Source organism: Paecilomyces variotii, assembly GCF_004022145.1.
Source record: "Paecilomyces variotii strain CBS 101075 chromosome Unknown C8Q69scaffold_19, whole genome shotgun sequence".
Taxonomy (NCBI): Eukaryota; Fungi; Ascomycota; class Eurotiomycetes; order Eurotiales; family Thermoascaceae; genus Paecilomyces; species Paecilomyces variotii.
Genome location: NW_021167158.1, coordinates 195,198 through 208,850, shown reverse-complemented (window position 1 = coordinate 208,850; position 13,653 = coordinate 195,198). Strand labels below are relative to the sequence as shown.

Here is a 13,653-nt window from a genome sequence, read left to right as displayed (position 1 = left end):
ACCTACATACCTGCGCCAGGGTCGAATTGCACAGCTGCCCACTGGGGCCGTACATAACCATTACCTGTCTTATTATATATATATTTTTAATCTCTGGATTCCTCGGGGACTTACATGAGCATGTTGCATGCGGTGGTGATGGGGGTCAACACGAGTTATCACTTGACGCTTTCGTCTTCAACACCGGTGGTTTTGAGGTATCATTGCAGGATTGACGGTGCTTGGTGTTCTATGTGCACACCATTTCTATATTTCTGCGTTAACACTGCATGGGGAGACGCAATGTCGATATTTTCCACTTTGTTTCATGTTCCTTTTTTGTTCTTTTATTTGCTGTTTCTTGAGCATCAGTGTCTTGCAAGCATTGGAGGGTGGGCGCGTGTGCGAAAATGGATAACTCTTCTGATCCTGTTCTACTTTATATATACTGCCTACCTAATTGATACTGCATATAATTGTATTTTTTTCATACTTTGCCAAAGGGAAGGAACCTCGCATCCTCGCTAGATCTTATTTCTTCAAGTTCAGGCTCCCTTCCGCAACTGAGAAACTCTTTCCCGAAAGAAGTCTTCCACCGTTGTTGGTTTTCTGCCAATTAACCATTCAAGCACATTCATGTTCCCCTTGATTCCATAAAAGTTATAATATAGTTGCAACCGCTGAATCCCATCGCGAGCCACTCGATGTGCCTTCTTCGGATCTTCCAACACCATAGTCTCCAGAAACTCAACAGAATCATAAAACTCCCTCGTTTTGATCTGGATTGACTTGCCAATCACCTTCCCTAGCGTAGCAGTAACATCCATGTAAGAGATAGGCCCGGTCGAACAAAGCATATATTCCGCAAGATAATGCTTCTCTCTTTCTTCAATGACCTTGCAAAACGCCTCAGCCAGATCCTGCAAGATAGTAAACGAGAAAGTAATCTCGGGGTTATAATTCGCATAAAACACCGGTTCATCCTGTTCCAGCAAGGGCGCCACGGGGAACATATTCAGCATATGACTCGGTTGTAGAATAGTATAGCTGAGTCCGGACTCAATGAGATATTCCTCCACATAGCGCTTGCAGTCATGATTCATCAATTTTCTCAATTGAGGATGGAGGACCGAGGAGTAGATGAAGTGTTTGAAAACACCTCCGTTTTGAACTTGATAACGACTAGCTGCGTCGATCATCAAGTATCCTATTTCCGTCTCTCGGGGGTGGAAACTTGGTCCAATGTGGACAAGAGTAGTCACTCCGGCTATGATTCGGTCGACATCGTCGGCTCGTGTCATATCGGCGCGGACGATCTCAGCGTTGGGGTATTGCGTCCGCAGACGGGTCTCTGAACTAGGACTGTGGACGATAAGTCGGATGTTTCTCCATCTGTTGTAGAGTAGTGGAATGAGCTGGGAGCATTGTTTGCCGCTAGCACAGGTGAGAGCGACGAGGTCCTTGTTGAGATCGACAGACATTGTCGCAAATCTTTCTATATGGGAGATTTATGGTATGTAGAGTAATATGGTAGGTATCTCTGCAGGGTGTGATGGAGAGAGGAAGAAGAATGGTGCTTTGACCGATACACGTGAATGGGTATATTTTGTAGCTAGGGAAAATTGGATTTAAAGAAGCTGTGCCCTTATACATACATATATAGCAGAATGCGATATGGTGGGGTGATATAGTTGCGCATCAATGACAGCATGGCCGGGACTTGGAAGATTAGTACCGCAAAACCCGAGGATCGCGCTCTTATATAGAGTAAAGTGTGCATTCTGAACATGGGACTTTTAAGTTAGTTAAACTAAAGAGCGGGAGAAACGGTACGGGCACCATATCCGTGTCGATCACGGCTGGTCAACTTCCAGGGCGAAGAAGAAGAAATTGAGGTCTGTGGAGACCGATATCGACCAAGTCGTCTAGAGTCTCTCACTGAGGTAGATGCACCTTTGGGGGACATTATTATAGAGCTTCTAGGGATGAAGTGAGCATCTCTTAAGCTCATCTATTTTCTTAACGGGGCAACTGATTAGAGTTCTAGACTGACTCAAACAAAGCAACTCTATAGCTATACGAACTTCTCCGCGGTATAATCGAAATTTAATGACCCGAGTACCGCTTCAGCATTGCCTCCGTCACTAATAGTTATCAGGGAATTTCCATGATGTGAACTACCGCCTTTGATCTATATTCGGAGAAATGAGATGGCTAATCACGAATGCTGTGATAAGACACCAGACTAATTCTATTGCTTGAATCGAGTATTGGGACTAAACAAAGATGTAAAGCATTGCCTCTTATGTTTTGTCCCCGTTGTCTATCTCTGTTACTATCATGTATTCTCAATGCATATAATGCTCTGAGTGGAGATTAGGGCACCAGCCAACTGACCGCTAGGTGCCCGGGTTCGATCTAGGTTGATTCTTCCTCCTTTGCTCCCCCAGATTGTTCCACAGACTGTTCCACAGATTGTTCCGCAGAGTTCTTGTTGCCCTTCTTCGTCTTCCGTGCGCTGAACCAGCGTTTGGCATTTCGGACACCGTGAAGATACAACCAGGAGATGACAAAGACAGCGATAAAATTGAAAATGACATAACCAAAGAATATGCCCTAGTAACCGTGTTAGTAAGAGTGTTGCATGGGTGCCTTCAAGCCTTCATCAAGTAGGATAGATCGAAAGAGCTGACTTACATAGTCGCGCCATTTGTGCGAGTAGTAGACATTAAACGAAGTAGCCTAGTTCCAGAAAGTTAGCTTCAAGTACAGAGAAAAGTAGGCGTCTCAAACACATACGAATCTATCACCTGTCGAATACTGGCAATAGTTGCACAGCCCATCAGCACCCTGTTCCACGTATCCACCTGCCTGCTGGGCAAAAGGGCCAGCATACTGCTGGCAAGTCTGTCCAGGTGGCGGTCGGAACCTAGCCTCTTCCCGGGGCACGCACTTGACTTGTTGTTTGTGCGTGACGACTCCAAGCATACCCTCCAGAAGATAATGGAAAGGTGTGAGCCAATACATCCATGACTTCCAGAAATGTGGTAGCGCTGCATAAGGCACAACGACACCGCAGAAGGCGACCACGAAGGTGAAGAAAGCAGGAACAAGCAGGGAGGCAAACAGTTCATTGGGTGACATGGCGGCGATAAACTGGCCGAATCCGACATAGAACATTTCAAAAAGCATAAGCAACATCCAGACGTAGCCGGAAGAAAACGAATCGCGGGGGAACCAGACTCCCCAGTACCTGGTATATTATTATTAGCACCTCGTTTAGCATACTGTCGTTTGCTGCGTTAACTTACCAACAATTAAAGTAGATGGAGCCAGCGACGATGGAGTAGGGAAGCTCAGGCAAAATACTGTTTGCCACAAAAGCAACCCACGAATAAATCTTTGCATTCGACTCGCGAGATTCATACATCCCACGGAAATGAAGGAAGCGTGGTTGCAGTTGTTGGATCAGGGGAGGTGCGATGGTCAGTGTCATGAATACGGAGAACAGTCGAGATTGCATGTCAATATAACTGTGGCCCAGGTGCCAGAAGGTGAACGTATTGAATAGGCCTGTCCATATGTGGAGCATGAATTTTCCCTACCGAGTGTGAGATAATGTATTACAGCCAATGGTCCACAGGACACAACTTACAATTGCATAATTTGGCGTCCGCCAGTAGGCGATAAATGAGCGCCTGCTTACTGCAATTATTTGCGTCCATAACGGCATCGCGAATTCCCTGTCATCAGTATGTTCTTTTCCGGAGCTAGCATTGCGTCTAGAGGTGGTCATCTCGTTGATCTCCTCAGCGCGGGCTTTATACTCGGGGGAGGTTGCCCAGGTATCTGCCCAATTTGGACCTTTGTAATCTGGATTGCCGGCTCCAATTACCTCAAGCATATACTGCGTCTCTGTTAGTAATAGTTCGTGGACAGACCAAATTTTTAAGAACTTACCTCGGCTGGGTTTGCGTCTGGTGGACACTTCTTACCACCATTTCGCTCCAAGTACTCAATCAACTTTCTGGAATCAGAACCAAGCTCACCATGATAGACAACCCTACCACCACTCTGTAACAGGAGGAGATCGTCAAATTCCTCGAAGAGTACAGCGGACGGCTGATGGATAGTGCAGAGCACCGCCTGACCGGCATCTGCTAATCGTCGCAGAAAACGCACGATGTTGAAGGCAGCTAGCGAATCAAGTCCCGATGTCGGTTCGTCGAGGAAAAGAAGTAGTTCTGGTTTGCTAGCGAGCTCAACTGCGATGGTAAGGCGTTTTCGTTGCTCCGGATTTAACCCAGTTCCAACAGCTCCAACAGTTGCACCTGCAAGTTGACGCATTTCCATAAGGTCGATGATCTTTTCGCAGTAGTCATATTTTTCCTGGACTGGAACTTCCTTTGGCTGTCTAAGCAAAGCTGAAAACTGGAGACACTCCCGGACTGTTGCTGTGGGCTCATGGATGTCCATTTGCTCTGCGAACCCAGTTGCTCTCTGGAAGCTTTTTGGAAGAGGCCTGCGAGGGCTACTTAGTATCGCAAGGATGGATTAGACTGGCATCACTCACTTTCCGTCCACAAGGAAATCTCCTGTGACGACGCCAAAATTGATTCGCTGGGCCAACACGTTCAGAAGTGTCGTTTTTCTGTTGGACTATGAATTAGCAACTTTGGAAAGTGAGGGGAAATAGATTTCCGACTAACCCTGCACCAGAAGCACCCATCAAGGCTGTCAGTCGACCCGGTTTGACGTATCCTTGAACATCTTGAAGCAGTCTTCTCTGGCCTCCCTTATACGGAATAGTATAGTTCACATTCTGCCATGTAAATATTGCAGTATTCTTGGCGATTCCCTGAACCTCGTCTCGGCTGTTCGGTTCAGACTCGGCCTGGGTAACTGGATTCGGTGCATCTTTCTCGCCCTTCTCCTCATCTCCAACAAGATCCTTATTCTTGACAGCATCCTCGACAGCCTTGGGAGCTTCGCCTCTCTTGAAGACAGTTACTGAGCTGCCTCCCTTATTGGGTTTCTGCAGTTCCATCCCTAGCATCGTCAAAGCCACGAACAAGACAAACCATGCGATAATGATCCCGAAATTTCTCCAAAGATGCGCCCTTGTGTATGTGAATGCGGTCTTGATATAGTCAGAACCATTGACATATGTCTGACCCGGCTGACTTCCTTGGATAGCACAGCTCTGGTATTCGGGAGATACGCCTGGCCCCTCAGGAACAATATATGGTGGCTCGCACTGTATCTTAAGTTTATAGAACTCATTTGCCATCAGCGCCTCGAAACTATACTGTACTGGATTGATCCAGATAAGCCATTTAAGCCATGGATGCATTTTCCAAGGAGGAATAAGATATCCTGTTATAGTTAACATCGATATCGTGAGTGTAAAAGGATATTCTCGAACCTGTGTAGACAACCAGTGCTTGGATGGCGACACCAGTAAGGCGAGTGGCTGTTTTAATCAGTAATTGGCCATAAGAATCTCAAGCCTTTCACAAGAATCTTACCAACATCAAGTGAGGAACAAAGTGCCCCAAGAGCTCTGAAGAACGAGTACATGGTCATCGTCAATGTGAAAATGAACAGTAGATTGATGAAGAACTGGGAGGCAGTCCTTGAGAGGTTTGACATGCTGCAAATTCTCATCAGCACGGTACATGAAGAGCCATAATGACATAGAAGCACATACAAGTATACTATCACATCGAATATAACCACCTGGATGAGGACAAGAGGAACATCAACGACCACTTGTGCTAGAGCGTAAGCTGAAGGTCGGTAGAACGAACTAATTTACGTTATGGTTCTGGTTATTCAAACTCAACAGCCTCGGAGTGGAGAGAAACTACTCACAAGCTTTTATGCTTCATCAGTATAGGCCGGCTCGCAAAGGCAGCTGTAAGCTCAGCTAGGGCCAGCAAGGCATTGAAAAGCAGGATAAAGAACATAACACCGCCGCGAGTAAAGACCCCCGAGCTGTATCAACGTTAGCCATGTAAACTTCATCTGAACCAGGGCATTTTTCTTTCTTTTACCTTGTTGGAGGCTGGTTGAAGAACAAGCTCCCAATAATGAGAGCTTGAAATGTGACGACGCCCCATTTTCCCGCCAGCGATTGCCTGTCTCCAAACATGACCAAGAATTGTCGATGTGTCAAAGTTAGGACTTGTTGATAGAAAGACAAAGTATAATTCTTCTTTTTCATCTTTGCTCTAGCAGCATCTCGTTCATGCCTTTGCTCCTCGACTTCCTTCTCAAAGTCATCGACATCACGGAGAGCGTCTCGGTATACATCGCTCTGACGGTACGCTTGCTCAAATTGCTCTGCTGACCGTGGCACACGGTCTTCCCATCCCTTCTTGACACGTCTCGCGTTAGGGTCACTGACTGATGTCAAGAAATCTGGAGTAGTCCATCGCGCCGGGCATTCAAACCCGAGATTTTGAAAGTACGCTTTGGCATCCTCAGTGCGACCGAAGTAAGCGCATTTGCCCTCCTCGATTAGGATGACCTTGTCGAAGAGGTTATAAAGATTTTCCGAGGCCTGATATAAGGCAACTAAGGTGGAGACGTGCGCTGTGTTCGTCAAGCTGCGCAAGCTTTGGACGTATTCCAGAGCAGTACTTGCGTCCAAGCCCTTGGTGGAGTTGTCCCAGCATTGTGTACTCGCCCTCGTAATCATCGCTTCCGCAATAGATACTCGTTTCTTTTCTCCGCCAGAGACTCCCCGGATGAGCTCATTGCCGACCTTGGTGCCTAGTGTATGTTCAATCCAGAACAGCTTTGCAATGGCGCTGAGGAACGTCTGCTGGTATTCCTTCCTGCTCTCTCCGGGAATGCGCGACTCCTTTCCCGGAGTCCGCGTTTTCAGCGCAAATGAGAGAGTGTCTTGAACTGTGAGAGTTGCATAGTGCAAATCGTCCTCAGGATTATATAACACTGTCCCTGTCAGCCGTGATCTGCCAGAGGATTTATAAGTTTGCATACCCTCTGAACGGTATTTCTTAGCCATGGTTACAGAGTCTGTCCCACCATAGTAGACATCGCCTTCGATGCTTTCATAACCCGCTCTTTGGTTCCCAATCATTTTCAGGAATGTTGTGCAACCAGAGCCTGGTCTCCCGAGAACAAGAAGCATCTCACCCGGTCGGACGCATCCCTGAATGGTGATAATCAGCACGGATATACGTTACATATTTTTACAACTGATACTTACGGTGAAATCATTCAATATCGTCTTTACCGGTGCTTTCGCGGTTCCTGCGCCCTTTCTACCCCGAGTTAATAGACCTTTGATCAATCTAGGAAGACCGAGAAAAATATCTCCATTGGTCGGTTGCAGCGCTGCTCCGAGCCCTAATCCCTTGACGGTGAGATTCTTCCATACGACACCCAGATGTCTTGTCTTCTCCTCCTCTGAATTCGCTTGTCTCTCTCTTCCAAACATGCGTGACATGAGCTTTTCAATCTGTGCCCAGTCTTCATCGTTCTCATGTCCAGAGGCACCACTGCGCCGTCGAGAAATAACTTGCGACAGTTCATTGTCTCGTTCTATGTCCGTTGTCGAGTCTGTCGGGCTGTCTTGATGAGCTTTCTCTGGTGATCTACTGCGAATTGGCTCGAATTCTTTATCGGAGCTCACGCTGGACACCGGACTGGAAGACCTAGCTCCTGCAGTAGGGTTTAGTGCTTCATACCCATACTGCGGCGTGATGGGCTTGTTGCTGCTACCTTCGGCGCCGTTGTCTGTAGCCATAGCATGTGAATGGTCGAGTCCGGGCCTATGCGAGGCCAACTGGCACAGGGAGTAAATGAAAGAATGTACTAGGATATATTAATCCCAAGGAGTAGCGTTGTCGAAAATGATCTGCTGTTTAGCATGAGCGGCTTTCTTTCTGTATATCTGTGCACCACAGATCAAGTCGGAGTCGGAGAACTGCATCGTCCAGGCACCGCTATTATTCACTGGTACGCAGATTGAAACGTAGAGAAGGATTACGTCAAGAGAAGCGCCCTGCTCGCGCTAGACTTGATCGCGGCTCCGAGAGCTTCTGGACTGTCGGAGTCGGAGTCGTGAGTATCATGGATAGTCATCCGTTAGCTCGGAGGTATCCACTACCTGATCCGGTTGGGTTTTGGTGGTCCACAACCGGTTGTCTGGGGAAGACCTGGAGGGAAATAATGGCCACCGATTCGCTCATGCTTCAAACCGTTAGCGAGCGTCCCGCGTCTGATATCAGATATCAGGCGTCCATCAGCAATGCAGCATTGTTGCAACGAGTCTGTTGCTGTTCTCGGTAGGATCGCCCATCGGGCTGACTGAATGCCGACCACCGATGGGAAGCTGAATGATCAGGGTTTGTTCTGTAGATGACTGCATAGTATTTCGCAATAATCGAATCCACAGGACTATGATTTCTTGTTTTGATTCTGGGTGAGCTATTTGCTGTTGGAATATGGTAGCTGCTCATCTGGACCGAGCATGATGAGGTCATTCATCCCCAGCCGCGAACAGTAACATGCAGCTCAATGCATCCCATGGAAACAACCTCAGAGACAAAATACAAGTTACCAACCCATTATAGATTAAGGTGACAGATAGTCCAGAGTCGACCTCTGGCAGAGAAGCATTGATATGAGGTTCAAAAAGGCGCCAAAAGTTATACCTGCATTTCATCCACGTTTCACGACCAGACCCAAGATCACAAGGACCATAAAGAAAACGAAAGGCGCGCCCTTCAGGTCGGGTCTCGGATGCTAACTACTCCGTAGGCAGTTCATGAAATCCGATAGAGAGTCGGCCTTCTCTGTCCCTCCTTGGCAGGCACTTCTAAGGCCAGGTCCTATCCACCCACCGATGTCTTGCCTATGGAGTTCCAGTTAGAATGCGAACGGTGAATTTCTTTCTGATCTTCTAGTATTTGGGACATAACCCCCGGGCAGTTGACCATACTTCACCATTTCCAAATATCTAGAAAAGTTACGGCTGCCTTATCCCACACTGAAAGGCCTACCGATCTGAACAGTCATTGCGACCTGGATAAAAAGTTTCATAGGTTGCCATTGAACTGGGAGTTGCCATCAAAGTCCCATGGCATATCTGGAGGAACTTCAACGTTACTTGAGGCGGTAGCCGTCCAAAATCCCTTAGCACTCACATTTAGCTGACATCACTTATGGCACACCTTGCTACCGAAGGAAATACGGAACTTACACTGCCGAAATCTAGTGGCACTTCCATCATAAATTGTACCGGGTCCATCATTGAAGCGGCGAAGAATTCTCCGGCGTTGTCAACTGCATATTCAACAGGAGGTGAGATAGCCCAAGATGGCTGTGCTGATGAAGCAGGAATCAATGACTCGTCCTCAACTGCTTTCACAGAGTCAGTAGATATAAGAAAAGGGCAGTTGCATGTATTTCACCTGTCGCCAAAGCTGGTTCTATTAGACCCTGGCCATCACGATCGGTTCTGTTCTGTGAAAGCTGCTGGTTCGAATAATGCGATTCCTGGCGGTGTTGGGACTGCACAACAGTTTTTGTCGCATTTTCAAGAACTATCCTGATGATTTTAATCCCCTCAGACACTTCACTGGGACCCAAGGATGGGCTTTGTAAAGTTTTGTATGCTTTACGAAGAGCTTGTATCTTTTGTTGCTTAGTCCATTCCAAGAGATCCCCTGGAGGACGTTCGGTTTCTCGAATTCCTCGCACGGCCCGTTCGAGATCAACGCAAACAATCATGGACGCCAATAGGAGATCATTCGTGAAAGCGGCAGGTAAACTCCACGCAAGGGGATACAGCGAGCTGTTGGGCATATCTCCGTCGTAGGACATAGATATGTCGGTCAGAATGCGCATTGCAGCATCCACGCAGGAATACCGGGAATAACGATGCTCCTCACGCATGCTGCTAATATAGTTCCGGTGTAGCACGCAGCGCGCTTTCTGGTATATCACATTGAGCATTAATCGCCGGAGGAATTGAGCTGGGTTAGTTTTCATAATCTCTTCCGAAAGTTGAAAGTGCGATCGCAGAGAAGCGTAGAAATCGGTCAAGTTCCATTATCCGCGAGTATGAAGGCTGGTTTATGCAGCTGACTTCATCGACAACATTGGCAAACAGGATCAGGATATCAGTCTTCATGGTAGCGTACGAAACTGCCCCTTCTTCTGGTCTTGAAGGAGGAAGCTCTGTCATATTCTCATCAAGGTCCTGGTCTAGGAGGTTCCGAGGTGGCCTAGTATCGGCGTGTCGGCTATCGACTAGTCTAGGAAGCCCGACCTTTTTGAAAAATGAGTACGCAAACGCAGACCTGGACAGTGGAGAACCTACCCATGAGGATACGACAATGTCCATATGTCGAATGAGTATCCAAGCTCGTCGGCGCAGCTCTCCATGAAAGATAGATATTTCTGGATAGTGAGATGGGTCACGATGGTATCCCATGCGCATGGCTGAACGGACAATGATGTCAAACAAAAGAGCGACTCTGAATGGACCCGCCTTAGCAACGGCATGTTCAATAACAAAATACAGTATAAGAGCTTCCAGAGTATACTGGCCTGGTTGAGTATAATCAGCTAATATAAGACAGTGAGCAGCTCTTTCGGTATAGAGGCTTCGATATTCTTCCAACATCGAAACAGGTTCAGGTTCGTTTCCGCAAACTATCCGAAAATGGGTGGTAAGACTAAACATAGCAAACAGGATACCTAGCCATGCTGGTCGCATAGCAGACGGATTCATCCAGAATCTAGCATACTAATGTCGATTCAGTGGTGAACTCTTGCCCCACTTATTGACTGCCTCACCTCTTTTTCGAAAGTTGGACGATGTATGGTCACTATCATTGTCAGCTTCCGAAATTGTCCACTGGGAAGGAACGTACACGTCGCCAGTTCCATTGCTTCGAAGAAGTATGATATAAGACTGTCAGCAGTCTGCTTGGGCGGAATAGACCTCAATATATCTTGTTTGCTAACGTGTCTCCTCAAACCGAGAAGCAACTCTGGTTTCGCTGAATTCGAGCCAAGGCCATCTCCAGATGTATCGCTGAAGCCTTCCAACTGATCTTTGATATCAGATATCTGGAGTGTGGACCCGTAAAGTTAGCAACTCTCAATGGCTATTGTGGCTGTTCGTACCTCGTTGACGACCTCTTGCCAATGTGCAGGTCCAACATAGCTGGTTCCTCTTTCGTTGATATTAATTCGACCAATGGAATCCGTGATATCAGCAGTGCCAGTTTCTCGGAATGAAGCAGGATTGACATCCCCAGTTGCCGGGTGTGTCGGAGGGCTTGCATCCTCTGTGGGTACGCAGAATACTGTTCGTCCTCACGACAACTTTCGGACTGATAATAATTTGCATTTGCTAAATCCTCAACGATTTGCTCCAAGCGATGGATCCTTTCCTGTAAGCCCGTAGAGCTGTCTGGCCGCACCTGGGTACCCCTTAGCACTCGATTACCGTGCCCGGGGGCCACGTAGACGCAGGATTGCTGCCTCTTGGAACAATTACTGCACGGCTGACTTCGATCACATTTGAGTCTGAAAAGTTTTAGTTGATATGTCCAAGGCGAATAGATACAGACGTACTTTCGGCTTCGACAAGACATACAGGACAGCTGAGGTTTGTCTCTCCGTCGACTTGGTGGCGGAAGTGGCCTGGGACTTGGTCGACCTGCATCTCTCAAATCATGAAACATGGTTATGAGCTTAACCATGCAAAAGTGTTGCCATGTAAGTGAACCGCAAAAGGAATTGTCGCGTTGCAGATGAACCACAGCAATACGCGCAAACCGTGAGTAGCAAAATGTGGAGCGGGAAAGCTAGTCTGCCTGCAGCAGCTGCGCAGTCTCTGCAGCTGATAGTACCTAGACAGCGTAATTGTGCGTCTAATTGCTGTTTTTTGCTGTTTCGGGGCATGGAAGCATTGCTAAAACTGTTGGCGGTCCTCTAGTGAATATTACCTCTTTAATTACTTCCGTGTTAGGTTTATTGCGATATTAAACGATTGTGCTAACCACCAGAGACAGGAAAAGAAGTGATACTTGATAGAAGTATTAGTAGAAGGGTTTGCGATACTTAATCCAGATACCCGGAGGCATCAGGCGGGAACAAGATTCATCAGTGCCGAGCAAGGTGCTAGCGACACGAACACCCCTCTACTTAAAACGCTAACTAAGTACACTATCAGCGCAGCTCCAAAGATTTGATCGTCTCGAACGTCCCACATCATAACAACAGGAACCTGCCGTACATATATGGCTTCACTCGTTACCGGCCGTCGGTCGCACCGGAAATCGAAGGCGGGCTGTTTGCAATGCAAAAAGAGGAAGATCAAGGTAATTAGTTGCACGAGCGACCAATCTATAGTACCATTATTGACAGCTTTGTTCTAGTGCGATGAAGACAAGCCAATTTGCCGCAATTGCAAAGTCCACGGTGTGACATGCTCTCTTGCGAGCGCATCAACGTACACTCAACATGGGCACGGAGTCAATTCTCAGAGATCATCGGCTTCAGCGCCTGGACCCGAATGCGCCAGCCCTGCCTCAGAGGCTACCTCATTACAACCCACGTCCAGCCAGAGCTCTCTGGCAACGTTTCAGGCGGATCTTGCTGTGTTCGACCTGGAGCTCTTACACCACTATATGACTGCAACTTGCTACACTTTGTCTCGAGCTCCAGCTGCACAGGCCGTCTGGAGAGACCAGGTTCCTCGCATCGCATTTACCATGCCAGCTGTGCTGCATACGCTGTTAGCCATTTCAGCACTGCATCTGGCACGCTCAGATCAGTCTAAACGAGCAAGCTGTATCGCGCACGCGCAGATGCATCACAACGCCGCCATCCATGCGATGGTGCCAATTGTAACCTCTCTGGCACCGGAGAATAGTCCTGGGATGTTCTTGTTTGCCTCTTTGACATGTATTTTCGCTTGTGCCAGACCACCAGAGGGAACCGATTTCCTCGTTTTGTTTGAACACGGCCAACTCTCCCAGTGGGTTCGGTTATTTAGGGGGACCAAAGCAATCATTGATTATGGTGATAGCGAATTTCATACAGGGGTTTTGGCTCCAATCTTCGCAAATGGGTCTAATTTAGCTGCTCGTCGTCGACAGGCGCACGCCCTAGAGCAGGGCCAGATGTACATATGGGAGTTGAGGAAGATGGTCTGCACGAAATGTTCTCCGGACAAATCATTACTCCAAATCTACCAGGAAGCTTTAGATGGGCTCTGCCGGACACTAGCGGTGGCCATGAAGCCAGGGGATGAACGGCGGCTGGAGACAGCTGACGTTTTCGCCTGGCTCCTTGAAGTTTCATCTGAATACCTGGAACTGCTGCGACAGGAGGAACCCATTGCCCTTGTTATTTTTGCTTATTTCTGCGTATCTGTCCGACAGATTGAGTGGATGTGGTGGATGGAAGGCCTCAGTGGGCGACTCCTGAAGGAGTTGCATTCGGCTCTGGACGAGGAGTATCGGAGCTGGCTTCAGTGGCCACAAGAACAGATTGCCTGGTCTCCTGATGGTGATTTTCGCATGTAGTTTCATACAGAAAGGCTGTGACTTCCTTTCTTTGCGCACTTACCTGTCTGCCTTTTCTTTTCGGTAATAAGGATAAAAATGAGATATACAGCGA

At 47.6% G+C, this 13,653-nt stretch overlaps 4 protein-coding genes across 4 annotated transcripts; 1 reads left to right on the top strand and 3 right to left on the bottom strand.

The window, feature by feature from the left end:
* Positions 1-109: 109 nt before the first annotated feature.
* Positions 110-1,624, bottom strand: C8Q69DRAFT_127527 (hypothetical protein). The gene has a single exon (XM_028625275.1). It carries the CDS (start codon positions 1,458-1,460, stop codon positions 525-527), a length of 936 nt encoding a protein of 311 aa, XP_028481214.1. The 5' UTR covers positions 1,461-1,624; the 3' UTR covers positions 110-524.
* Positions 1,625-2,397: 773 nt separating this feature from the next.
* C8Q69DRAFT_510889 (putative ABC transporter) lies at positions 2,398-7,756 on the bottom strand (the record flags this gene model as incomplete). The annotated part of the gene is made up of 15 exons (XM_028633224.1): positions 2,398-2,595; positions 2,677-2,721; positions 2,779-3,232; positions 3,291-3,580; positions 3,635-3,886; positions 3,940-4,501; positions 4,553-4,630; positions 4,689-5,355; positions 5,405-5,452; positions 5,508-5,632; positions 5,690-5,788; positions 5,854-5,976; positions 6,036-6,939; positions 6,988-7,159; positions 7,217-7,756. 15 exons carry the CDS (start codon positions 7,754-7,756, stop codon positions 2,398-2,400), a joined length of 4,557 nt encoding a protein of 1,518 aa, XP_028481213.1.
* Positions 7,757-8,991: 1,235 nt separating this feature from the next.
* Positions 8,992-11,711, bottom strand: C8Q69DRAFT_448442 (hypothetical protein; the record flags this gene model as incomplete). The annotated part of the gene is made up of 9 exons (XM_028629287.1): positions 8,992-9,036; positions 9,215-9,372; positions 9,426-9,948; positions 10,103-10,584; positions 10,893-11,091; positions 11,149-11,312; positions 11,345-11,417; positions 11,474-11,553; positions 11,624-11,711. The coding sequence occupies 9 exons, from the start codon at positions 11,709-11,711 to the stop codon at positions 8,992-8,994; spliced, it is 1,812 nt and encodes a 603-aa protein (XP_028481212.1).
* A 558-nt stretch (positions 11,712-12,269) lies between these two features.
* On the top strand, positions 12,270-13,559 carry C8Q69DRAFT_489035 (hypothetical protein; the record flags this gene model as incomplete). The annotated part of the gene is made up of 2 exons (XM_028632089.1): positions 12,270-12,350; positions 12,408-13,559. 2 exons carry the CDS (start codon positions 12,270-12,272, stop codon positions 13,557-13,559), a joined length of 1,233 nt encoding a protein of 410 aa, XP_028481211.1.
* Between the last annotated feature and the right edge of the window lie 94 nt (positions 13,560-13,653).